The sequence below is a fragment of the Fomitopsis serialis genome (assembly GCF_022376445.1).
Source record: "Fomitopsis serialis strain Sig1Antser10 chromosome Unknown B0H18scaffold_109, whole genome shotgun sequence".
Classification (NCBI taxonomy): Eukaryota; Fungi; Basidiomycota; class Agaricomycetes; order Polyporales; family Fomitopsidaceae; genus Fomitopsis; species Fomitopsis serialis.
In genome coordinates, this window is record NW_025955069.1 from 83,250 (window position 1) to 104,977 (window position 21,728).

At 55.0% G+C, this 21,728-nt stretch overlaps 7 protein-coding genes across 7 annotated transcripts; 1 reads left to right on the forward strand and 6 right to left on the reverse strand.

The window, feature by feature from the left end:
- Window positions 1-99: 99 nt before the first annotated feature.
- On the reverse strand, window positions 100-4,583 carry B0H18DRAFT_1214852 (uncharacterized protein; the record flags this gene model as incomplete). The annotated part of the gene is made up of 15 exons (XM_048036601.1): window positions 3,942-4,583; window positions 3,533-3,890; window positions 3,348-3,408; window positions 3,046-3,296; window positions 2,940-2,992; window positions 2,813-2,885; window positions 2,544-2,755; window positions 2,403-2,483; window positions 2,159-2,337; window positions 1,757-2,091; window positions 1,580-1,696; window positions 1,353-1,530; window positions 897-1,295; window positions 548-841; window positions 100-504 (listed from the first exon to the last, which is right to left on the reverse strand). Exons 1-15 carry the CDS (start codon window positions 4,219-4,221, stop codon window positions 100-102), a joined length of 3,276 nt encoding a protein of 1,091 aa, XP_047888007.1. The 5' UTR covers window positions 4,222-4,583.
- An 862-nt stretch (window positions 4,584-5,445) lies between these two features.
- B0H18DRAFT_1123908 (cytochrome P450) lies at window positions 5,446-7,422 on the reverse strand (the record flags this gene model as incomplete). The annotated part of the gene is made up of 13 exons (XM_048034769.1): window positions 5,446-5,607; window positions 5,663-5,679; window positions 5,734-5,762; window positions 5,819-6,258; window positions 6,328-6,378; window positions 6,431-6,486; window positions 6,539-6,747; window positions 6,803-6,826; window positions 6,883-6,968; window positions 7,033-7,084; window positions 7,134-7,179; window positions 7,228-7,255; window positions 7,303-7,422. 13 exons carry the CDS (start codon window positions 7,420-7,422, stop codon window positions 5,446-5,448), a joined length of 1,320 nt encoding a protein of 439 aa, XP_047888008.1.
- Window positions 7,423-8,544: 1,122 nt separating this feature from the next.
- B0H18DRAFT_48949 (uncharacterized protein) lies at window positions 8,545-9,803 on the forward strand. The gene is made up of 6 exons (XM_048038274.1): window positions 8,545-8,882; window positions 8,945-9,039; window positions 9,091-9,103; window positions 9,155-9,361; window positions 9,420-9,473; window positions 9,528-9,803. The coding sequence occupies exons 1-6, from the start codon at window positions 8,706-8,708 to the stop codon at window positions 9,786-9,788; spliced, it is 807 nt and encodes a 268-aa protein (XP_047888009.1). The 5' UTR covers window positions 8,545-8,705; the 3' UTR covers window positions 9,789-9,803.
- Window positions 9,804-9,906: 103 nt separating this feature from the next.
- B0H18DRAFT_1036563 (major facilitator superfamily domain-containing protein) lies at window positions 9,907-12,383 on the reverse strand. The gene is made up of 11 exons (XM_048030365.1): window positions 12,308-12,383; window positions 11,876-12,244; window positions 11,800-11,843; window positions 11,602-11,745; window positions 11,416-11,543; window positions 11,039-11,350; window positions 10,826-10,984; window positions 10,658-10,740; window positions 10,531-10,602; window positions 10,225-10,472; window positions 9,907-10,167 (listed from the first exon to the last, which is right to left on the reverse strand). The coding sequence occupies exons 2-10, from the start codon at window positions 12,231-12,233 to the stop codon at window positions 10,270-10,272; spliced, it is 1,503 nt and encodes a 500-aa protein (XP_047888010.1). The 5' UTR covers window positions 12,234-12,244; window positions 12,308-12,383; the 3' UTR covers window positions 9,907-10,167; window positions 10,225-10,269.
- An 874-nt stretch (window positions 12,384-13,257) lies between these two features.
- Window positions 13,258-14,484, reverse strand: B0H18DRAFT_1137022 (uncharacterized protein; the record flags this gene model as incomplete). The annotated part of the gene is made up of 4 exons (XM_048035597.1): window positions 13,258-13,683; window positions 13,743-14,054; window positions 14,123-14,181; window positions 14,237-14,484. The coding sequence occupies 4 exons, from the start codon at window positions 14,479-14,481 to the stop codon at window positions 13,610-13,612; spliced, it is 690 nt and encodes a 229-aa protein (XP_047888011.1). The 3' UTR covers window positions 13,258-13,609.
- Window positions 14,485-17,848: 3,364 nt separating this feature from the next.
- Window positions 17,849-18,811, reverse strand: B0H18DRAFT_49077 (uncharacterized protein). Its single transcript, XM_048038281.1, has 4 exons — window positions 18,699-18,811; window positions 18,527-18,571; window positions 18,171-18,413; window positions 17,849-18,097 (listed from the first exon to the last, which is right to left on the reverse strand). Exons 1-4 carry the CDS (start codon window positions 18,717-18,719, stop codon window positions 17,939-17,941), a joined length of 468 nt encoding a protein of 155 aa, XP_047888012.1. The 5' UTR covers window positions 18,720-18,811; the 3' UTR covers window positions 17,849-17,938.
- A 118-nt stretch (window positions 18,812-18,929) lies between these two features.
- B0H18DRAFT_1123912 (uncharacterized protein) lies at window positions 18,930-19,335 on the reverse strand (the record flags this gene model as incomplete). Its single annotated transcript, XM_048034770.1, has 2 exons — window positions 18,930-19,062; window positions 19,109-19,335. The coding sequence occupies 2 exons, from the start codon at window positions 19,333-19,335 to the stop codon at window positions 18,930-18,932; spliced, it is 360 nt and encodes a 119-aa protein (XP_047888013.1).
- Between the last annotated feature and the right edge of the window lie 2,393 nt (window positions 19,336-21,728).

Below are 21,728 nucleotides of genomic sequence, written 5' to 3' on the forward strand. Positions count from 1 at the left end.
TACGGCAACAACAACGCATGGCTATAGAGTATACACAATTCCAGAGTAATAGTACACCTCCAGTAAGTTACAACTGTCCGTGAATCCACCCATAACCTGTTAGACCTCGGTCTCGACATCCGGCTGCTTCGCATGCATTTTCATGCGCTCTTTGACTGCATGTACGCCTTCCTCAACGTTGTCTTTCATCCACTGGGCAGTGCGCGCGGGCTTCGCCTGCATGACGCCACGGTGACCACGATGCAGCTCCTTTTCATGCTGTCGCCAATCCTTGAACCTCTCGATGGGACCCTTGCTCTCGGACTCGCCGTCTTGTTCGCTGGACTCCTCATCCCGTCGCTCAGCTTCCTCTGTGTGTTCCTCGGGGTGCTCGAGCGTCTGCTCCTCGGTCTCCGCTGCGTCGGAAGAGACGACCGTATTCGTGCCTTCCGTCCTGCTTTCATCACCAACGCCCGCCGACGATGTATCGCCTCCCGCCGCATTCACCGGACCACCGCTCATAGTCTTGTCATGTTCGGTGTTCCAGCAACGCGTCCATCGGCCCGACTCGTTCGTTACTCTCCTTCGGCTGATGATTCTCCGCCGTAGACTCGACGCCCATCTTCCCCACGTCGTCCCGCATCCCTCCGGCCTCCTGCCTATCATACTCATCCCAGGCCTGGCGCTTCTTGGCACCCTCGCCTTTGAGTAGCTGGTGATGGAGACCAGAGATGCCCGGCTTGAAGCAAATGTCCAAGAAGACCGAACCGATGCGTTCGATCTTCTCCCTGTCCGAATCCCAGTACGACAGATCGCCGTCAGGCGGGACGTAATTGAGCTTCAGTCGGGAGTAGTCTCCGTGCTTCGCCGCCATAACGCGATCTCGACCGGCCCGTCTTCGTAATCCACGAGGTCACGGAGCCATAGTACGCCGAGGGCTTGCGCGCCGACGTCTTGAAACCGCTGGCGTCGCGGAAGAACCAGTAGAGCTGCCCCGTATCGCTGTCGACAACAAGTTGGAGGTGTCTTGTGGCTCCACACGTCTCATCGTCACGTTTCTCCGCTTGTTTTCGGACACCTTCTGTTCGGCGGGTATGGTAGTGACCTTCATACGCACCTCGCAGTCCGAGAAATTTCCCTGACTGCACGGCAATGTCGCGGATCTCGAGTGTCCCGTTTCGAAGCCAGAAGATTGGGTGGGAGCTTTGCTTCACAGGTCGGAAGAGCACTGAGATGCGGATGCGGCCATAACCGATACCCTGCTCGATAGACCAGTAGCGGGTAACTTCAGACGCATTCACCAGAAGCTCAGAAAGCTGCGGCGAAGTGGACACATAAGGCATGGCGCAGAGCCCTCAGGTAAGTCCACGTACCTTCAGAAAGACTACGCCGAGTACTGGATCATTCTCTCGCATCCGAGAGTCTTTGACGTTGACAGTGACGTGTGCCTTGCGCCAATCTCTGATGAACCTCTCTGTCCCGGCATTGAACATAGGCGAGCTGGTGATTGGCTTCACGCGGGTCTCGTACACCAGTTCGTCATTCAACGCTCTAGGAGCTCATCAGCGACTTCCAGAGCAGTATATGTCGCCTGACCCACATAGTGCAGTAACTGGATGGCAGATCTTCACCCTCTTCCCGCGCTTCGTCTGAATCGTCTTGACCCTTGGCCCCCATTCCCTCGCTCGACTTCTCGCCTCTCCGAACTGCCAAATATCTGGAGAACAAACATCGGTCAGATCCGCAAAGCCAATATCCAACTCTGTTCAACACATACCGGATCTCATGCACCTGTACACTCAGAATTCCGCTGACCCACTCCTGATCAGGCGGCGTAGTCAAAACGTCCGCCTCCAAATCATCGAGCGCGACCGCCCGGGCCTCCTTGAACTCTGGCTTCTGCCGGAGGTCGTCCGGGATGCCAGGGTCCACACCATCCGTGGATAGCGCAGCGTTGGGTAAGAGCTTGCCGTAGTACCCCACGGTGTACTCGACGTTTCCGGGGCGGTGGTGGGAATCAGGAGAGGAGAGAGTGGAGACGCGCCGGACGGGTTTCCCTCGTTGCCTGACCAGCTCGACAACATCGACTTCGTGGTAGCCGAGCATGTCGTCCTGCAAGTCACAACAGCATCCGCCATCAGCCTGAGAATCGTGAATACGGAGACGAACAAGGCCATACCAGGCTCATGCGATCGCTATCCCACAGCTGGAAGCTCAGCTTCTCCCTCAGCTTCACGGTGTTGACGTCCACAAGGATAATGGCCGTCTCCTCGAATACCGGGTTCAGGTCATTCATGATAATCCGCGTTGAGTACAGTGGTTTGCCAAGCCGCGAGAACGTAAGTGTGATGTATGGATCTACTGGACCGAGCAGGTTAGTGTGGCAGATCGCAAGGATGGAAGAGCCATTTCGAAACCCTCACCCGATGACCCGTTCGTATCCGCCTTTGCCAGGCCAGTCGCACGGTGAATGTGGACTATCAACACACCAAGTGCCTCCGTGTCTGCGAAGTCAATACGTCGGCACAGTCAATACGACACCGATCGGGGCGGAGTATGCGTACCTTTCTTGATGTCGTCTCCACTGATCAGCTTTTGGAGGTCGAGGGTCAGGCTCTTCGGCGCGACATATTCAGCCGCAGCGGTGTTGATCGCGCTCGAGATGAACCCGGAGATAAAGGGGATGTTCATCATGTTTGGAAGCCGCTCGTTCAGTGGCACGACCTTGATAGTGATATGGGGCAAACCGAGCAGGGTTATCATCGTTGTTTTGACACTGCAGAAGTCAAAAGCTCGTGAGGAGTAAGCAATCTCCGAAGTGGGTGAGGCGTACAATGGCGGGTTGGAGATCAGTTGGACACGCGCGCGCGCCGTCCCTATCGCTCCGGTCACTTCGACCCAGACAGCTGCAAGGCAAACGTTGAGTAAGACCGACCGCAGAACCTGAAAGTCGCACTGACGAAACTTGACACCAAAGACTCCCGTTAAGCCGACGAAGAACTCCACCAGCAAGCTATCATTCCATCGTCAGTGGACTGCTGACATACATCACGTACAGAGACGTACTGTATATTCTTCGCCTTGCTCTGCGCGGACTCCCCGCTTGGTTCCGCGCGGTATGCGAACCCTACCTCAAGGTTGACGTGGTCGCCGCCCAGAGCGTCCCGCTCCTCTGGCGACATGTCTGCGGAGTCCACCTCGAGCGACTCGGAGATCCCGTCACCGTCTTTGCTGCCGTCCGCGTCGGGCAAGGAGCGGATCGACGTCATGCGCGCCGCGTTCGAGCCGAGGCCCAAGTCGGCAATTCGAACAGAGTGCTATGGTGGCATATGAACATGGGGCATGGATCAGACGGCAAATGGACGTACAACAAATGACGGTGCACTAGACTGCATGATGTCTTCGACCATGTCCACGAGCGAGCTGAACCTGGATGTCACAATAGGCTCTACGTCAGCAACCATACTCGCCCCAGAGCACACACTTCACACCAATAGAGCCTATTGCAGGAGATGGGAGGAGGAACTGTGAAATGGAGGGCAGGATGACGTACATGTCAGGGTTAATGATAGGCCACACGCCCCTCAGCACCGAGTTGACCCATTCTACACTTTCTTTCGTCCGTTCCTCTGTTGCGACATTGCCATTGCGGTCTAGGTCGTCACCCGCGCGTAGACCGCGCACGCGCTCCGAATGCCATATACGGTTCTGGAAGTCGTTCTGAGACGCGTTCTTGACGCGGAAATGCATGCTGTACGCAAGGAAGATGGGAGGCAACAGTATGACGGGCCATAACCAGAGATATGAGCCAAACAGGAGAGCGACGAGCAGGGCGCATGTGTAACCTGCTGAAATGTATAGAATGGCGGTGGATGTCGAGGACAGCATGACCTTGCGATGCATGTCAATGTCTACGCATGCCGACTAAGTTGCTGTACTCTTGAGCATGGATGAACACATACCTGGAGGCGGAAACACATGGCTCAACACATTCTCTCCGCCTTCCTCCTCCCACTCAGCCTCCATTTTCGGGTCCGCGTTCCGAATGGTCAGCTCCTCTCCAGTCGTCGGGTCTGTCGTTCGCATGGCGTGTCCCTTGACGAGCCTCTTCCCGGGGCTGTCTTGCACCTGTTTCGCTTTGGCCTCGGTGGCCTTCTCGGGATTCAAGAGCGAGGTGAGCTTCGTGGTGATCTTTGGCACAGGGTTCTTGCCCGAGTAGGGCTCCGCAAGCTTGTGCGACATCGTCGGCCCTCGCTGCTGTCGTCAATTCTATCGGGGAAGTGTGAGGTCAGAATGTGAACAGGTCAAGAACGTCGTAAAGAGTCGTTGGAAAGCCGAGCGTGGTGTACTGGAGTCGTCGGCGCTGGAAGGGAAGACACTTATAGGAGTTCATGTGTATGGAGCGTGCACGAACGCGCATATCGGCAAGTCTGAGCTATGTCATAGGTGGAGTGGTCGCGACCGTGAAGAGAATGGAGCAACGAGGGATGCTCCCCCATGTTATGGAGGGCCGTCTTCTAGAGCGCGCGTAGGACGTGGGGCATGAAATCTGAAGCAAGCGAAGAATACATAGAGTCAATGCACGACGGCTCACAGGAGCAATCCAACGGCAAGATTCACCGCGGCGGTGAATCTTCGCGCGACGCGCGTTGAGCGCTGAGCGCGAGCGCGCAAGGTGACTAGTGGCGATCAGGATCTGGCAGTCTCCCGCATGGCTCTATAAGGCAATGAAAGTAAGTTAGATGAGGTCCGTCGGACTCCGTTTGAATGGCTTTCACCACGTACACGACTTGTACACGACCTCACAGCTTTGCCAGCTGCGTGTGAGGATATTTTTTGGCTTATATTCCACTGTGATTGGACTACCACGAGAGCACGGCTCACCTGGCCGGCGAGTTCAGTGATGCTGTAGCTGTCTCAGTGGCAATCTAGCTCAGAGGGACGGGGCGAAGAGATGGAATCCGCTGTTTAGAGGGTCTTGTCCTCTTATATATACATCCTCGAGCTCTCAGCCACTTCAGAAGTAGCGGGGAATGAAACTTTGACAGAGGAGGAGGCAACGGCGGGTGGAATGTATCCTACCCGAAGAGGAAGAGGATCGCATTTAGGGGATAGGCGCCCAGACGTGCAATGCGACGAGATGAGTTCCGATCCCCCCTCCTCCTCCTCCTCCTCCTCCTCCTCCTCCTCCTCCTGTAGCCTGCCGTGGACAAGCGTAGCGTTAAATCCCTTACTATGGCCTTAATGTTGGCATGAGGATCCTGGGACAAACATGACCTTCACTCAGTAAGCACGGAAGGGCCCCGACAATAATAAGTATTGCAAAGGGCTTGAATATGATGCAGACCACGGTACACTGTCCCGAAGAACACCCATAGCGGCAGTCAGAGATCTAGTACCTACTGACCAGAGCGATAAGCTTCAGTCAACCAAGCACGCATACGCGGGCACACCTTTCAACCAGTACTACACATCATCGACCGACCTGACCCGTAGGTTAAGCTGAGGAGGCTCCTGCTCGCGCCCTCTAATCTTGGGCTTGATTGTATTGCTCGTTTGGCGGTAGAAGTCGTATATGTCATCCACATCTTCGATCACGAACCGGCGGATGATGGTGGATATGACGATCTGCGGGACGAACGTCAGCCGTACGGTGATGTACGAGGTCACTCGTGGGGCTCACCTTGAACTCTGCCATGGCTAGATGGACCGTCGTTTCAATGAGTTGTTCACAGCGTGGAAAGAGCAACTTACCAAAGTACCTTCCGAGGCAAGTCTTCGGTCTGACGCAAAGACAGCGCGTTAACGATGCAAAGGGTGAAATACAATGAAGACTTACCCATCCCCGAATGTCAGCAAATGTCCAGGTGCACGAATCATCTTCACCATCTCAGGCAAAGGCCCGCTGACCTCCTCTAACCATCGCTCAGGGCGGAACTCCTCCGCATCCGGGCCCCAGATCGCGGGGTCTGAATGTATACCATCCCGTACGGGGACATGGACCAATTGTCCTGGAGTCACAACGACATCCGTCGCTCCCGTAGAACGAAGGGGAAAGTGCAGGGGTATCGTGTCGGGGGCCACGGCAGCACGAGTAACGGTCAACAAGACAGCCTTCGTGCGCATCGCCTCGCGAGCGACGGCGTCGAGATATGGAAGTTCGCTGCCGGTGAGGTCATCGTAGTTAGGCTCCCGTCCTTTTTCTTCGATGAAAGCTTCGAGCTCCGCTCGCAGTTTGTCTTGGATTGCGGGTTGTTTCGCCAGCTCGTACAGGCATTCCTACGTGGCACCAATGGATGAGCTGTACTTCGTCATCTAGCCATTGGGTCAGTGCAGTAGAGGACCCACGGAAAGGATATTCGCTGTTGTCTCATAGCCGGCAAAGATGACTGCGCACATCTGATGACGTCTGCATGAGCATCCATACATCGCGAGCCCGCACGACACGTACATTGGCAATCGCCGTATCCCGATCCATCGATTCACCAGTTATCATCTTGCTGCTACCTGAACGACCAACGTGAGGCATGGTTTCTTCAAGATGCCTGAGCCAACCTACCCATAGCATCCAGCAGCTTCGAGTGCATCGCCCCTCCGCCGATGCTTTTCTGCAGCTCGTTGTCCTTCCATATCCTGTCCGCAATCTTCCCGAGCTCGGTCCGGAGCAGGACCGTCCAGTCCCGCATGGGGCTGGGTGCCTTGTACAGGATGGGAAACGCGTCGACGAGTGACTCCGCGACGAGCGTCAGCGTGCCGGAGGGACGTCGGCTATTTTGCGATGAGGGCGGGGATGTTTGGGTCTTCGGAGAGCGTGTAGGAGAACGTTGTCATGCTTATGGCGTCGATGCTACGAGACCAGGTCATTCAGGGATCCGGAACGCATGAATGACGGCGGATACGAACGCGACTCGCTGCATTTTGGTGGTGATCTCAGATATGATGCCCGAGGGTCCAGCTTTCCGCAGCTCTTCTTCCCATTCTTGTTTGAGCTAAGGCGAGTAAGGTAGTTCAGCTGAAGAACATATCGTCGGTGGCCGCGAGGGGAAAACTCACTCGTTCGGCGAGGTCAAAGAGGACATGTGATACCTCTCGAACATTCGATGGCCTACAAAGTCGTCAGTGGCTACTCACATAACAACGGCGTGTGTACTGACGAGAAGGCCGTGTTAAGCACAGCTCTTTGTCGTTTATGATGTTCACCTGGGAGTTCCTTCAGTCCGTGTAGCCCTCATGGAATGGGGCCTCTACCTTCGGCATTGAACACCCCATCCCCGAACTGCGAAGACGATCAGCCATGTCATTTGTAATACACATGATACGTACGAATTCTTTCAAAGCCACCCTATCGGAGTAATTGCGTTGGAAGTTTGGCGAATTCAATATGTGCGCGGCGCCTTTCGGATCGCCTACGACTAGTTCCAAGTCCTGCAAACGTTCAATCATGCTGTGAACGAAATCGTGTGCATGTCGCTCACTCCAAATGGCCCGCGTAGCTTGTATGTTTGTCCGTAAGTGCGAGTCCATTCTCTGTAGAGCGTGCCCACTGGTTTCGGAACAAGGTCATAATTGTATCCAAGGAACCAGTTCGACGGTATCGGTCCAGGGACGTGTTCCAACGTCGGATGCGAGCGCAGAAGTCGTCGTACCACCCAAACGACTAAAACGGCACCGATGATTGGCCACAATGACATGACCGCCGCGTAGTCAAGTGGTGGCGAGGCCGTAGTGAGTTGTAGCACAAACTCGAGGCTTGACTCGGAGCTTGCAATCGTAACGTTTCTAGCTAAAGCGAAGGAACGGTCGGTCGTCGAGCTGGCGGGATGGTGGTCCAAATATCAGAGCTCACCGTGGCAGCATCGTGTTTGTGGGTGAGTCTCTGATGACAGTGATGTGTGTTTGCGCGGAGTGATGCATCATCGCGTTTCGTCGCTCGGGTTTGCCCTAGCTCCGCAGCGGAACGCTACTAGCACGCCGGAGAAGACCCGCTATATGTGAGTCAATTTAGCTACTCGTGCTGATCCTCACGATGTATTCCTCTGCTTGGATGGCAACCACGTACCAGGCATACAGCCGCACGACTTGAAAGGTATGCGCGAAGTGGCAATGATCAACCGGAGACTCTCGCATGTTGAACTTCATTTCCACTTCCACAGTTCGTCGTGGCGTGGCCCATGTAAGGGGGGTCGCTCCAAGCCATCGAGGGTTAGGACGAGTAAGTACTGGTGACTCGGACTATAGAATGGACTCGTATTAGGACGAGGCGGTACATTGTTTCACCGGCCCGGGGCACTCCCGGCCGGGGGCGCGCCGGGCGACAACGTTAACGCTTGCAGACAATTCGCAACATTGCCCATCGCAGCTGTCTCATTGACAGATACATAGAACTTGGTACGTCGCGCTACCAGGTTCAGATCACAGCTAGACTATAGGGCTGTTTTAGAGAGCGATGCTGACTCGACAAGTGGTAGTACTGCTGGCCGCCATCACTCAGCTCAAGCCTCAGGGTATATGTGTATGTTTTCGCCAACTCGAACCCAGAGCCTATCAGTAGTCCACGCGTACGGACTCCGAGCTTCGCCCCGGAGTGTGCGCATGCTCGATAGGGCAGTGCAGGGAACGCGCTCAATGAGCAGACGCCCGAAAGGTCTGGATACGCACCCTACAAAGCCTACATAAGCCTGTTCAATCATCGTCATCGACCAGGCAGCGCATCCCACACCGCAGATATGGCTGCCGATATCCCACTGTTCAATAACTCGTTCGCGTACCAGAGTACGCTTTCGCCGAACCCGCAGTGGACCTATGGTCAAAAGACCGCGGACACACCGGCAGGTAAGGCATGGATGGAAGGAGAGAAGGCAGGCTGGAAGGTGGTGGACACCGCGAAGGAAGACAAGCTGGAAGTTTTTGCGTACAGCTTTTTCGATACCGCGCTGTATCCTCACACTATCTCGTGTGCAGGAAGCTGTATACGCTCATGATCAGCGGGATCGTCCCTCGTCCGATCGCATTCGTATCATCGCTGTCAGCGAGTGGGGCTGAGAATCTCGCACCGTTCAGGTGATTGCGTTATATTCCCGACAAAGACAGTGGCTAACCCAGGTACTATAGCTGGTTCAATATGGTGCGAATTTACAATTCGAAGCGCAGAGAAGCCTCCTCATTCGAACCATAGGTCACACACAATCCACCCCTCGTCTCGATCTGCTGCGGCAACGGTCGGCAGCACATCAAGGACACAACGAGCAACATCAAGGCCACCAAAAGCTTCACTGTGAACATCATCAGCGAACCGTTTGTCGAGGCTGCGAACGTCACATCCGTAGACGCGCCTGAGGGCGTGAGCGAGTGGCCGATCAGCGGTCTCACCAAGGAAAAGAGTGTACGTGTTCCGGGCGGACACTCCGTTACACCCAAGTATTCACAATATCCTCACACAGCTTCATGTCAAGCCCGCACGCGTCAAGGAGAGCGCGTTCAGCATGGAATGCGAGGTTCGCGTTATCTCCAGATGTCTCATGACAGACTTACGCATGCCGCCTACACAGCTCTTCCAGGTGATCGACATCGTCCACCCTGAATCCGGCGCGAACACGACGACGATGATCCTCGGGCATGTCAAATACATTCATGTGCGCAACGACGTGCTGAACGAGCGCGGAAACGTCGATCCTGCAAAGTTCAAGCCCGTCGGGCGTATGGGCGACATCTCGTACTCGCGCGTCGGTGATGGATTCCGGATCGCGAGGCCGGTATGGGCAAATGAGCAGGAGACGATCGAGAAGGCGATCGAGAAGCGCGATGAATGACTAGAAGGTAGCAAGTTGTAGAGTTCGTGTCTAGTAGTAGCAAACCAAACTGTTGCAAGTGAACGTATGGTGATCGCGTACTTCCGCGTTACCGACAGGCCCGCAAGGGCCGGGTTGGGTGAATGAGACAGAGACGATGATCGGGGAGAAGTTTGAGAGCGATGATTGACTGGAGTATAAGTCGCAAATAACGACACTACAATTAATCGAGTGTCGCCGACGGAACGCAAATCCTGGACTTGCTTTCTTGTATGAATTGGCTAACAGCTCACGCAACGTCGCGTATGCAGGTCTAAGTACGGGGCTACTGCAACGGCTATGCATCTACGGTGATGCGACGTCTTAGTACCAAAATGGGCATGTTGCTTGTCAAGCACGCCTTCAACAACATATTGTAAGTCAATGGTATCAACGTTTCAACATTCTAGTATCATACCAAGCACCCGCTGATCGCAGCAATAATGACTTCTTAGTTCGAGAATCATCGAGGCAAATTCACCGCTCTCCGTTTCTGAACCTCCGTGACGACACCAATGACACCCAAAATCAGCGACCCTGCCAAGAGCAACACGCCAGTGAAGACGATGAGGCCGTTGAAGCCCGCCACAGTCGTGGTGGCCAAGAATGCGCCGGCGGTCGGAGTGCCGACGAGGTTGGCGATCCCGACCAAGAAGTACATCGCGCCTAGTTTGACGGATGGGAAGTCAAAATTTGATGATAGAACGGATAATTATTGTCTTACCTAGCCTAGCGCCGTACACCTCCAGCGGGGAGATGGTATAGATGTACGCAGGTAGCAAGGTTACAAAAGCACCTAAAATAATCGTCAATGACCGATGATATTATGCGTCTGGCCAGAGACGCCGTACCTGTGAACAGACCATACATGGCCGCGAATGCCGTGATGGCAGCGGGCGTCCGCGCCGGTAGCCACAGCGCAAGCGTGAAAATGCTGGCGATGATAGTGGAGGGACGAGGATCGTGATACTGTCCAAGTTCGTCAGACACAAGCCACTCCGAGGGAGGGATACACGCACCATCCCCAACGGTCCGCCATCAACCCAGGAATGACACGAGATGGCGTGCCGAAGGCATTGATGATCGGCAAGAGGTATATCGCATAGCTGTTAGGGACGCCGAAGAAATCTGCAAATATCTGGATGTAGAAGTACGGTATGAAGATGGCGTAGAACACTCTGATGATGTGGTCAGTCAATTTCAAGAGGGAAAAGACGTCCAGCACGACTCACATGAACGCCGCTATCGTCGCGAGGACGTATCTCCAATCCTTGAAGCCGTTGAGGTCGACCAGACCTCTGAGCGAGATGCTGCGCGAGAGCGGCAACCGCGTGCGGATGGTAAGGCACGCGATCGTCAAGCACCCGAGACAGAGGAAAGCCACAGCCCGTACTGCCCATGGGAAGCCGATGCTGACGATGAGTCGCTGCAGCATGATGGGGAAGAACACCCCGCCTATTGAGCTGCCGGAGGCTATGACGCCGATCGCGTATGCTCGTCTCTTCCTGAACCAATGCCCTGCCACGGACATGGTAGGATTGAATCTGCGAGGAGAAGAAGATTAAGGGTGGTCGAAGCGATAGAAGACGTGCTTACGGCGTCAGCTTACATGCATGCTAGCCCGAACCCGAAGAGTATTCCTTGCGAGAGGAATATCTGGTAGGGCTTGTCTGGTTGCACCAGTGATAGCATCATGAGGGAGAACACGATGAAAAAGGATCCCAATGGGATCAGAACCTACATGATGCTGTGAGTTCCGATCCGAAGTGGTCATTACGTAGGGGATGCACTGTACACCAGTCCCGTAAGCGTCGTATACCCGCCCCACGATGGGACCGCCACCGTAGAGGAAAAACAACTGGATCGCTCCCACCAACGCGATGGTTGACGAGGACGAATGCGACAACAGCGTCGATTGGTAGTAATCCTGGAATACGCCCTGATCTCCCGGGATTCTGTCAGCAAATTGTAACGACAAGTTGAGTGAACTTACATAGGAATTGGTGATACCGAAGGTGGCGATGAACGCGAAGAATCCTCCCACACCACTGACCATGCCCGAAGACCACCTTCCGGAAACTCTGATGTGCTCGATGTTGTGGTTGCTGGCGACTCTGTTGACTGCTGCTCCTTGGCCTCGACGTCTGCACTGAGCTTCTCCTTGTCTTGCATCCCGTCAATAGTCGGTGACGCCGATCGTGCAATAGATTCTCGCGCCGACGCATTGATTATCGAATGACGTCGCCTGTCACTATGGGTTTGTGGCGGGGCGCTCATGGCGGACGAGAGATCCTTGCAGGTGGATGAGAGATCCTTGCAGACAGCGAGGAGACGCAGGCATCCATGTGAGCATCTCTGTATATATTTCCCTCGTTGCCGGACCAGTCGGATGTATCGGTTTGGTATCGGTGCATGCAAAGTTCCCATGCCTGAGGCATCTGTGGTTATGGCCGCGCCGTGCCGTTTCAGTTGGTGATTCCTGACTGTACCCGGGTCCTCACCGTGATGACTCTGCAGACCAGTTTGCCAGCCTAGCAGTAAGCTTCTGGTCTTCGGAAAAGGGACCGACGCATCGGCCGGACAGCAAAGAGGGGTTCACCAACCTTAAAGGTTCACGGTACATGTCTTCTGACACGGTTGGGCGGTCACAACATGGAGTCCATCCGGCGTTCCGAACGGCCGTGAGTCGGAGTCCTACATACAGGTCACGAGGACACCCTTGTCTTCGATCGACTGGGTCAGTGACACCGACGACTGTCGTCTACATAACTGAGGGATTTGAGACTCGAGGCGACTCGAGTACTGACTAGCGCAGGAGTACCAGCCTCCGCGTTGCTCGATGCCCGGCGCTGGCGCCCTCCTTTCCCCGATCGCACTCCGATAACCGTTATTGATAGCACCATTCAGCCAGCGCTGCAAAGACCGTCTTATAAACCTCCTCTCTGCACAGTAATCGTGAGCGTTGACTCACCGGCGTGCAAAACATCGTACTGCGCCAAGATTGAAGAGACCGGGATCTTGAATGGATACCAGAAGCGAATCCGCAAGGAGCAAAGTCGAGTCTGGCTGAGTCCGGGCGGGTTCCGACTCAGCAAACTGCGCAGCTACTGGGCGAGGGCGCGCGGCAGATGTACTGCTGTGCCTTCTCATCGCAAGCTGCATCACGGTCAGACACAAATCATATACATACTCAAAATCTGCTAGTCGTTTCATGACTGTCGACTCCAGCATGCGATGCAGGGGAACCGGGACAAGAAATTTAGTTGGGCGTTGATAAACGCATAAGCACCGGATGAGTGTGACGGTCGTCGCCCCACAACAAGTCTACGCGCTTATGGCGGACAGCGCATTCGCGTGAAATTTGTACTGATAGCGGACACTGTCTTAGAGGCGCAGGTTTGTCATTGTCTAGACATGCAAAGACATTGTTGTGACGTACTTTCATGACCGAGCCGGCGCTACCCATCTCGGGCGAGCCTACAATGCAGCTTTCCTCGCCCCATGGGCAACTAGCACCTGTGCCATAATGCGAGACACAAACCAGACTTGATTGTACGACGTTTGACCAATACGCACGTCAAGGGTTGGTCGAATGCCATGGCACAACCGCTGGGGTTCCCACCGTCTAGCGACCCCCTAAGAAGCGTGCAATGAATTGAGATCGTATCCTTGAGTATGAAAATAAGACAGCCCATGAAGCCGTCGAGGAAACAGCACGATCATTTCATTTGATCCTGCTTTTTAGCATCTTCGTCAGCTACCTTCACGCCGATAGATACTGTCCATTGTAAGTTAACAACGGATCAAACTTCCGCTCTCTTCTCAGTCCTGGCTCGCTGGTGATTCGCTAGGAACCACTGCACAGTCTCGTCAAGCGCTGCAAACATCAATACTGTCAACAATACTGCGCACGCGAAACGCTAGCGGACAACGTACCCTTCTCAAACGGGGTGAACTCAAAGGCTCCGATGAGGGACATCAGCTTCTTGTTGCTCGCCGGCTTGCGGAACTGGCCCTTGGCCTGGGAGGTATCGAAGACGTATTCGCCTTTGAAGTCCATCGCACGAACGATAGAGTTCGTAAGCGTCTTGATGGAGACTTCTTGCTCTTCGCCGACGGAGAGGATGACGGGTTCGATGGAGTCGTATTCGCGTAGCTGCCAGATGAACAGCTTCGCGAGATCGTGCGAGTAGATGAACTGTCGAAGCGGTTTGCCGGTCCCGCCGACGACGAAGGACGTGCCATTTTCTGTGCAGCAGCATCGTACAACGCGATTAGGCAGGTGACTGTAGGTAGAAACCTGGCCGGATACGCACGTTGAGCGAGGAAACACTTGTGAATAAGCGCCGGGATGACATGCGCTGACTCGAGTTCACTGCGGGCTACAGATGAGGTTCTAGGCCGCGGTCGAGACAGAAAATGGGACCGACAAGTTATCATGAGGCCCGAAGATACTTGTCGGGATCGCAGACGTGAAGTTGCAATTAAATTGCTCCTTATAAGCCCGGTTTTGCACATCAACCATGCGCTTTGCGTGCGAATACCCGAAGTTGCTCGGGTGCGGCGGACCCAGGTGAATCTTTGTCTCATCCAGAGGATATGTGACTTTGTCGGGGAAGACGCAGGTCGAGAGACAGGAGATAACCTTCTTGACGCCGAGGACGTGAGAAGCCATTAGTGACAGGCATCATCCACGTTCGTCTAATGGAGCGCTGACTAGCTGATCGAAGGACCCCGAATACTAGATCGATTTCAAGTCGAATTGAATACGGGCGAAATGAACCGAAGCGACTGTCGATCGCTAATCAACCGAAGCGACTGCGCAATGAACCGAAGCGACTGTCAATCGCTAATCGCATCAGTTATTTATGAAACCATCACCTGATTCGCCACAAGCTAAGTAAAGTACAAGCGCAATCGACCATGACTCGAGACGAATGAATTACCTTGTGCATGGTTAAAGGCATCTATCAAGTGAGTGAGCAGGTGAGCAAACCGGAAGTGCTACTACCCGGGTACAAGACAGGGCTGGCGTCAGTCGAGCACAGCGTAGGCGGAGTCAAGTCCTCCGAAAGCGGGTGGGGTGGGGTGGTGCTTGTGGTTGGCCGGCTTAGGTGCGGACCATCACCAGAAACGAACACGCACACCCGTGCTGAAGAACGGTGTGAAACGCCGTGCGCATGAAGCGTGATGGATGCCAGGGTGTGAGGTTAGTGGCGGGGGTGCGATGTGGAGGCCAAGTTCATGGATTACGCTTAGCAGAGCACCAGAGTCGGCGGCGGTGATGCCAGGCTACGTGACGACACCAGTGGGCTCGACGATGGTTTACAACGCATCGAGTCGCCCAGAGTGTCGCAGGGATCAGTACTGGAAGTCGGGTGAGAAGTGACAAGATCAGCTCCCCGATGACCGGGAGAGCCGATGGCAGCGTGCGGACGCTCCGGCGGGTCCACAACTCTCCGGAGACGTGTACGCGTCTCCGGGGACGACGTCTAGCGTAAAGAGCTGCGTCCGTGAGTGCAGGGCGCAGAGATGGGTGGCGGAGGGGAGGATATTACTATAACAGTGTTGGAAGGCAGCGTTGTGGTCGAGCTACCAAGCGATATGAGTGGACTTGACGGCGTGTTTCCACAAGGACGCGGGATCGCGAGGGTGATGAGCAAGGATAGCTTAAGTCAGTAAACAGGTGAGTAGGCGAGGCTAGACGTACGAGCAGACAGGCCAACGGCAATGGATAAGCAGAAAAAGGATAACCGTTGCTATCCTCGACAGTTCTGGATTCCCGTGCCTCCCCGGGCCCCGCACGCTCTCCGAGTATTGCACTCTCAGTGGCGCCTCGTTCCCATCCTCCCACAGTGATACAAGGACCGCCTTCAAGGCCGGCGCCCTCCGCAATCCTTTCGAATATGCGGGTTCGTGCCGGGCAGGAATGGATCAGTCGAGTCGGCACGCAAAGCAGTTATTATGAGCAACTATATGTAGCTAAACTCGGGCAACCGCTCACTATGCTAACAAGCTAGTAGTATGCGAATCAAGTGCGTGTGGGCGAGTGCAAGGTGGCGCAGACAGTAGCGAGATCGGTAAATACTTTTTGAGGTCCGCGCCTGTGACTCTAGGTCGCAACGTGGCTGGTTAGGTTGCGTGCGTGGGACCGTCAACTGAGTCTGGCTCTCAGTGGAGGGCGAGCCAAATGCTACACGAAACCCCCCAGACCGCTAGCGGGATACCTGGAGACGACCTTGTCGACTGCCAGGCACAGCGTTGACCACGTGGGAAACGCAACACTCCACCAAAAAAAAACAAATGCTACACGAAGGCTCGACTGTCGAAGGTAAGTCCTTGAGTCTTGGCAGTCACTGGTGTTCACCTCAATCTTCACAGCTAGTGCATACTCGAGGAAACATGACGAAGGATCTTATCCGCTCATCTCATTGCATTCGACTGTCTGTCTAGTATCTACCCAGTTTGCTCGCACTTGGACGGCCAAGTGCAAGCACAGGTGTGGTGGGAACGGCGAGAAAGTCAGTCGTCATACCCGTCATCTGTATACATAAGCATATGCAAATCGCTCGCCCCATTCACAGAACAGCACGAGCCGCATCGCACGAGAGAGGACACGGCTCACTGCTCAGGGAGCAGACAGGAGGACAAGTGGACGGGGTAGGTGCCGCAGGCATGGCGGCGCAAACAGGTGGGGCTAAGAGGGCGACACGAGGACCGGAAATTGGGTCCTCGGCCTGCGTGTGCGCATTGACGATCATTCACAGGGACCGACTGTGTGACGCGTTCGCTCTGCGTACCGGGGAGGGATCTATGGGCCGGAAACATTGAATTAACTGTCTGCGTGAAGTTAGATGGCCGGCCCATCTGGCATAACTTACTTCCAGCCTTGTTGGGGTAGAGCAAACAGCCAGACAGTGGTGTGCTGAGAGGTTGGTCGGACGCGGCACGCGGAGCTGCCGGGTGGGCGGGCTGCGAGTATGCGCGGCGTGATTCGCGCACACACTGCTGATTGTCTGCCACGGATGCACGCAGGATGTATAGCATTGATGCACACTCGGTAGAATAGGACATGCATTTTAGTAATGATATTGAACAACCTGAACTGGCCACAACAGTACATGGAACGAACGGACTGCGGGCGGGTGGACGGGTGAAACGGAGAGGCGAGCGTCGAGCGTGCCAACGACGACGGTGACCGACACGAGACGGTGGAGGTAGCAAGGAAAATCGACGGCGGGCGGGCCGTTCGCCGCTCGCTCGGCCGAAACTAACACTATGCTGCGATAGTCGGTCAGCCCGTGCCGCGCAAAGAGCAAGCGAAGAGCAATCGAATTTCAGGGAAAGATTAAATAAAAAATGAATTGAAAGCGAAGCACGCTGGGCAGAGACGAAGCGAAGAGCAATCGAATTTCAGCGAATTGTCAAATTGAGAGCGAAGCGCGCTGGGCAGAGACGAAACGAAGAGCAATCGAATTTTAGGGAAAGGTCAATAGACAATGAATTGAAAGCGAAGCGCGCTGGGCAGAGACGAAGCGAAGAGCAATCGAATTTTAGCAAAATGTCAATATAAATCAAATTGAGAGCGAAGCGCGCTGGGCACAGACGGAACGAAGAGCAATCGAATTTTAGGGAAAGGTCGATAGAAAATGAATTGAAAGCGAAGCGCGCTGGGCAGAGACGAAGCGAAGAGCAATCGAACTTTAGGGAAAAGTCAATAGAAATCGAATCAAAGCGTAACAAACCGAGTAGGAGTCAATTACTATATCAATACTATATTAATCAAACGAGCGCAATATCTTCACAGCACGACTCAATATATATATAGCTTTTGGCGACTGGCTCAGGATTGGGGCCGGTACCTGTTCGCGGTTGAGCGCTACCCAATGTCAGCGCCCTCCGCAACGTGCAGACTGTGCCCGGTGTCGTGTCCGGCGGCGGGCCAAAGGACATAGCCCTACGTCGTGTCCAGCGAGAACTCGCAGATCAACGCGTCGCGCGCTCAGAAGTGAGCCGCGATGTGTAATATAATAACTTGATGTCGGTTGACACGCTCAACGCGGCCGACGACGCACTCGACATTGATGGTGTCGTGCGGGACGAGCCCGCGTAGATGGTGAGTGGTCCGAGCGCTAGCGCCCAGCGCGTTGCTCTCGGCCACACCCACTCAACTGCGACTGCGACTCGGGCAGCCCCCATGACCGCCGGAGCGCACCGCAAGCCGCTTGCACACAGGCGAGCTCGAACTGGCTCCCGGCTAGCTGAACCACTACTGCCAGTTCACTGTTAAGCTAGGAAGGGGAATGGCACGGGGCGAGCAGGGTAAGCGAGCGGGAGGGCTCGAAATCGAAGGTACGTCCTCACCGGATGTATCCACCCGGTCGCCGCCGCCTCTCTCTGCAGTGCTCGTGCGAGTACGCGTCCCGACGAACATGGAGTTCGTCCGACGTGCATATGGCTGGCTATGAAGGCAGCATTGAACCGCGCCGCTTCCGCTAGGCAGTGTGAGTTGTCGGTACGTATGCGACGCGTCGGGGTGGGGAAGACGGGGAAGTTGCAATAGCTGGGGTCGTCAAGATCGCCCTGGTGGTCGACGTACGCGCGTGTCTGGGCGTGAACGTGGGTGTTGAGCGTCGAGGGGGAGCGTGGCACGGTACGTAGGGTCACCCAGCCCAAGGCGCGGGTTCGCGTGGAGGAGTCGGAGACGAGGAACCACTCACGTAGGCGGGGTCGAGGAGGCACGAAATGTCCACGGCACGCGAATTCTGGGATTACATTGAGTGGCGGTGGAGATAGTGCGGGAGATGGGGGTGCGGCGAGTGCGGGAGGAAGGTCGCGATGTACTGTAGAGATGGTGCGCGCGGTCGTGGTGGTGACGGACACAAGACTCACCTCCGCGACGGTCGTTGCCATACTCCTCCCGCGCAAACACCCGCTCCCAGGCTAGCATCTTCACTGAGCATAGCACCATGATGATTAGCATGGTCAACGTTGAGGCGAAAATACTTACCGTCTTAGCTGAAACTCGTGCTCGTACCATGGCGAACTACTGCGTCCGAGTCAGTTGAGCTGATAACACAATCGGAGAATGGGAACATCACCTCCAGATGCACTTCGTCCAGGCTATGCGGCCTTCGTGCCCGAGACCGCGCCCGGCTTGGGGTGCTTGAAGAGGTGGTTTGCGTCGACCATGATGACGCTGCGCTTGTGCACGTAACTGTTGCCGAGGTGGTTGTAGGATGCAATGGGGAGTGGCCTGAAGACACTCGGCGAAGACGGGCTTGAACTTTGTCGGGCCTGACTGGAGGTCGCCGCCGCCGATGAATGCTTTGCGGCGCTCTGCGAGTTCGATGACGCCCGGGACGAACGTGTTCTGGGGCGCGCCGTTCGCAAAGGGCTCGCCCGTGATTATGAACGCGACGGCAAACAGCGTCGAGGGCGAGACCTCAGAGTTCAACGCATTGAGGGCCACGAGGAGCGCGTCGGCGGAGTCGTTCACACCGGGGACGATGTCGCTGTAGCGCTCCATGTTTGCGGCCCAGAAGAGGACGACGCGGCGCCCGTGCTCTGCCTGTCACTAATGCAGAAAGTCCGATCCACGGGGACGGGCGTTTCCGAAACGCGCAACGCGCAACGCGAAACGTCACGAAGTGTTACCAACTGTGACCCGTTACGCACCTTTTGTGGCCCGAGTACCAAGAATAGCAAGCTGAGTAAGCCGCTTCATTCCATTCACTCGGCTTATATGCTGCTTCAAAGCCTCAGTAAGTATTTTGGCTTTGCTACTAGCAGTAGTTGAGTCTGTATTAGTGGGTGGTTGATTTCTCACAGTGTTTCCGAGCGCACGGGCGCCCTGCAACGGTGCAACCCGATTTGGAAAGCTCTTCCAAATCAGGCAATAAGCGCCTCACTTCGCGCGCCCCTCGCTACATCCGAATGAGTTGATACTTAAATCCAAATCTTCCTCAACTACTTGCTTGCTGCTTGGGAAAATCACTGTAATAAAAGATTTAAAAGGATTACTTTCAATATACTTGTATTTTCTAGGAGCAACCCTTGGCTGACCGAGCGACACAAGTGGCCCGATGCCCCTGTAGGTGCTTTGTCAGTTACCGTATTCAGTAAGTAACACTGTGACGGACGTTTCGCAGAGGCGTTTCGCAGGGGCGTTTCGCAAACACGTTGCGCAACGCCTCTCCCAGTCGATCGGACGTTCTCCACTAATGGCATCTCCACGCAGAGCTGCTCGAGATGGGCCTGCGTGTCCGTGCCGGAAACGATGTTGTCTAATGTCCGTACAGGTCTCCTGGTTCGCGGCAATGAAGTCGGGGTAGTAGAGCCGGTATGCGAGCGCAGACGCGGCGGTGGCAAGCAAGTCGCAGGGTTGTTGAGGTGAGGGTAAGTAGCGAGGGGTACTGACGCCGGCCGGGATCTCGGGCACCTATTGCCGTTTTAAAAAGTCATGTCGCACGGTGCCACACGCGTGATTTTGCGCGCGGCGACCTCCTCACGCAGAACGACAATTGCTCCTCAACCGCTGCGAGTTTCGCCTCGATTCTTATCTCATTGGATTCTACTCGTCGAGCCCGAGGGCACTGTACCCAGCAATCCACGCCAATCGAAAATCTCGAAATCACCATTTTCAGGTGTGCTGGCAGCTCAGCCCTCTCCGGCATATACATACATCACTTATCGCTGAGTAGCGTCCGCGCACGATACATGATTCGCGCTCTGTGACCGCGGTTCCATCATGTATGAATGCTCCGGTGTCCGTCATGTATTATACAATGCATTAGTACATTACAATATCCTGGCGGTACCCTGCCCGGATTCGGGATCCCGCCACCCTCCCGCTGACGCTGCGTGTGCACGTTGCTACTCGACGTACACGCACACCTAGCTCCCGGAGGCCTTGCCCTTATCGGGAACCCCCCTACACCCAATCCGGCGATGCCCCGCTCTCACCCGCCGGCCCCTGCACGAGGCGGCGCCGCGTGTTATGCGAAGCGTGACACCCTGAGCACTAGCTCACAACCTAACCCTTAAACTCGGGTCTTAGGCTGTTCGATCATTCTTGCGGCGGTAGAGGATGGTTCGAGGACACTGCTAAGCACATCTAGCAGGTCGAGCGGGGTGTCGTTCACACTCTGGAGTATCGCAAAGCAGAACACTTCTATAGATCAAACCAGGTCGAACTGAGGGTTCGACCGCTAATGTACATGGGCTTATATACTAGAGAAGTTTAGGGCAGGGCCCAAGACGAGTCAGGTATAGTAAGCCAATCAGATGCGAGAGGGGGAGGGATGAGTCACTGCGAGTCAGGGATGTGAGTCATACCGAGTCAAGGGAGTCAGAACGAGTCATGAAGTACATGTGATAGTCCGGGTAGCGCCGGACCGGGTACAGAATGAGCCGGATGCCGAAGGTGTGTGCTCGTGTGGGGTTGCGCCCACCTCAGTATAGTACAAGTCGATGGAGAGAAAAGAAAATAAGACGGACATTGTCGTAACATAAGCCCCTTCCTAGAGTCGACGTCCTCGTCGACTACACTACTCGTCCGCATTCTGGATGGTTGTGGTGCCATCGGAATGCCGTTGGAGGGTACCGACGACCTCTCCCGTGATAGCGTTGACGATGACTTGGGTGGTAGAGCAAGTGGGGGAGGGTGACGGCGATGGTTGGAACGTCGACGTCGGCGAGGTCGTCAACTGTCGCAGGGGAATGCGGGACATCCCTTCGACGGGTTTGTAGTTGGGTAGGATGGGTGGCAGTACGACCAGCACATCAGAACTTTGGGAAAATCACTGAAGGTCACTGAAGCCACTGAAATGGCGACTTCAGTGAAGTTCAGTGTATCTCAGTGAAGTTCAGTAGGGAACATATTTCGATCGAAAGTTCGTCGAAATTTCGTCAGTAAGCTTA

Bases quoted from the DNA above. Each gene is read 5' to 3' on its own strand.
- B0H18DRAFT_1036563 (XM_048030365.1), bottom strand. From the start codon at position 12,233: ATGGGAACTTTGCATGCACCGATACCAAACCGATACATCCGACTGGTC. The intron at 11,544-11,601 runs GTACAGTGCATC...AGCATCATGTAG, and splicing joins ACGACGCTTACGGGACTGGT to GTTCTGATCCCATTGGGATC. The intron at 10,741-10,825 runs GTGCGTGTATCC...TATCATCGCCAG, and splicing joins ATGGCGGACCGTTGGGGATG to CATTTTCACGCTTGCGCTGT.
- B0H18DRAFT_49077 (XM_048038281.1), bottom strand. From the start codon at position 18,719: ATGGCAACGACCGTCGCGGAG. The intron at 18,572-18,698 runs GTGAGTCTTGTG...ATGTAATCCCAG, and splicing joins TGGCAACGACCGTCGCGGAG to AATTCGCGTGCCGTGGACAT. The intron at 18,414-18,526 runs GTGAGTGGTTCC...GTTCACGCCCAG, and splicing joins GCCTCCTCGACCCCGCCTAC to ACACGCGCGTACGTCGACCA.
- B0H18DRAFT_48949 (XM_048038274.1), top strand. From the start codon at position 8,706: ATGGCTGCCGATATCCCACTGTTCAATAACTCGTTCGCGTACCAGAGT. The intron at 8,883-8,944 runs GTTTTTGCGTAC...GTGTGCAGGAAG, and splicing joins CGAAGGAAGACAAGCTGGAA to CTGTATACGCTCATGATCAG. The intron at 9,362-9,419 runs GTACGTGTTCCG...ATCCTCACACAG, and splicing joins GTCTCACCAAGGAAAAGAGT to CTTCATGTCAAGCCCGCACG.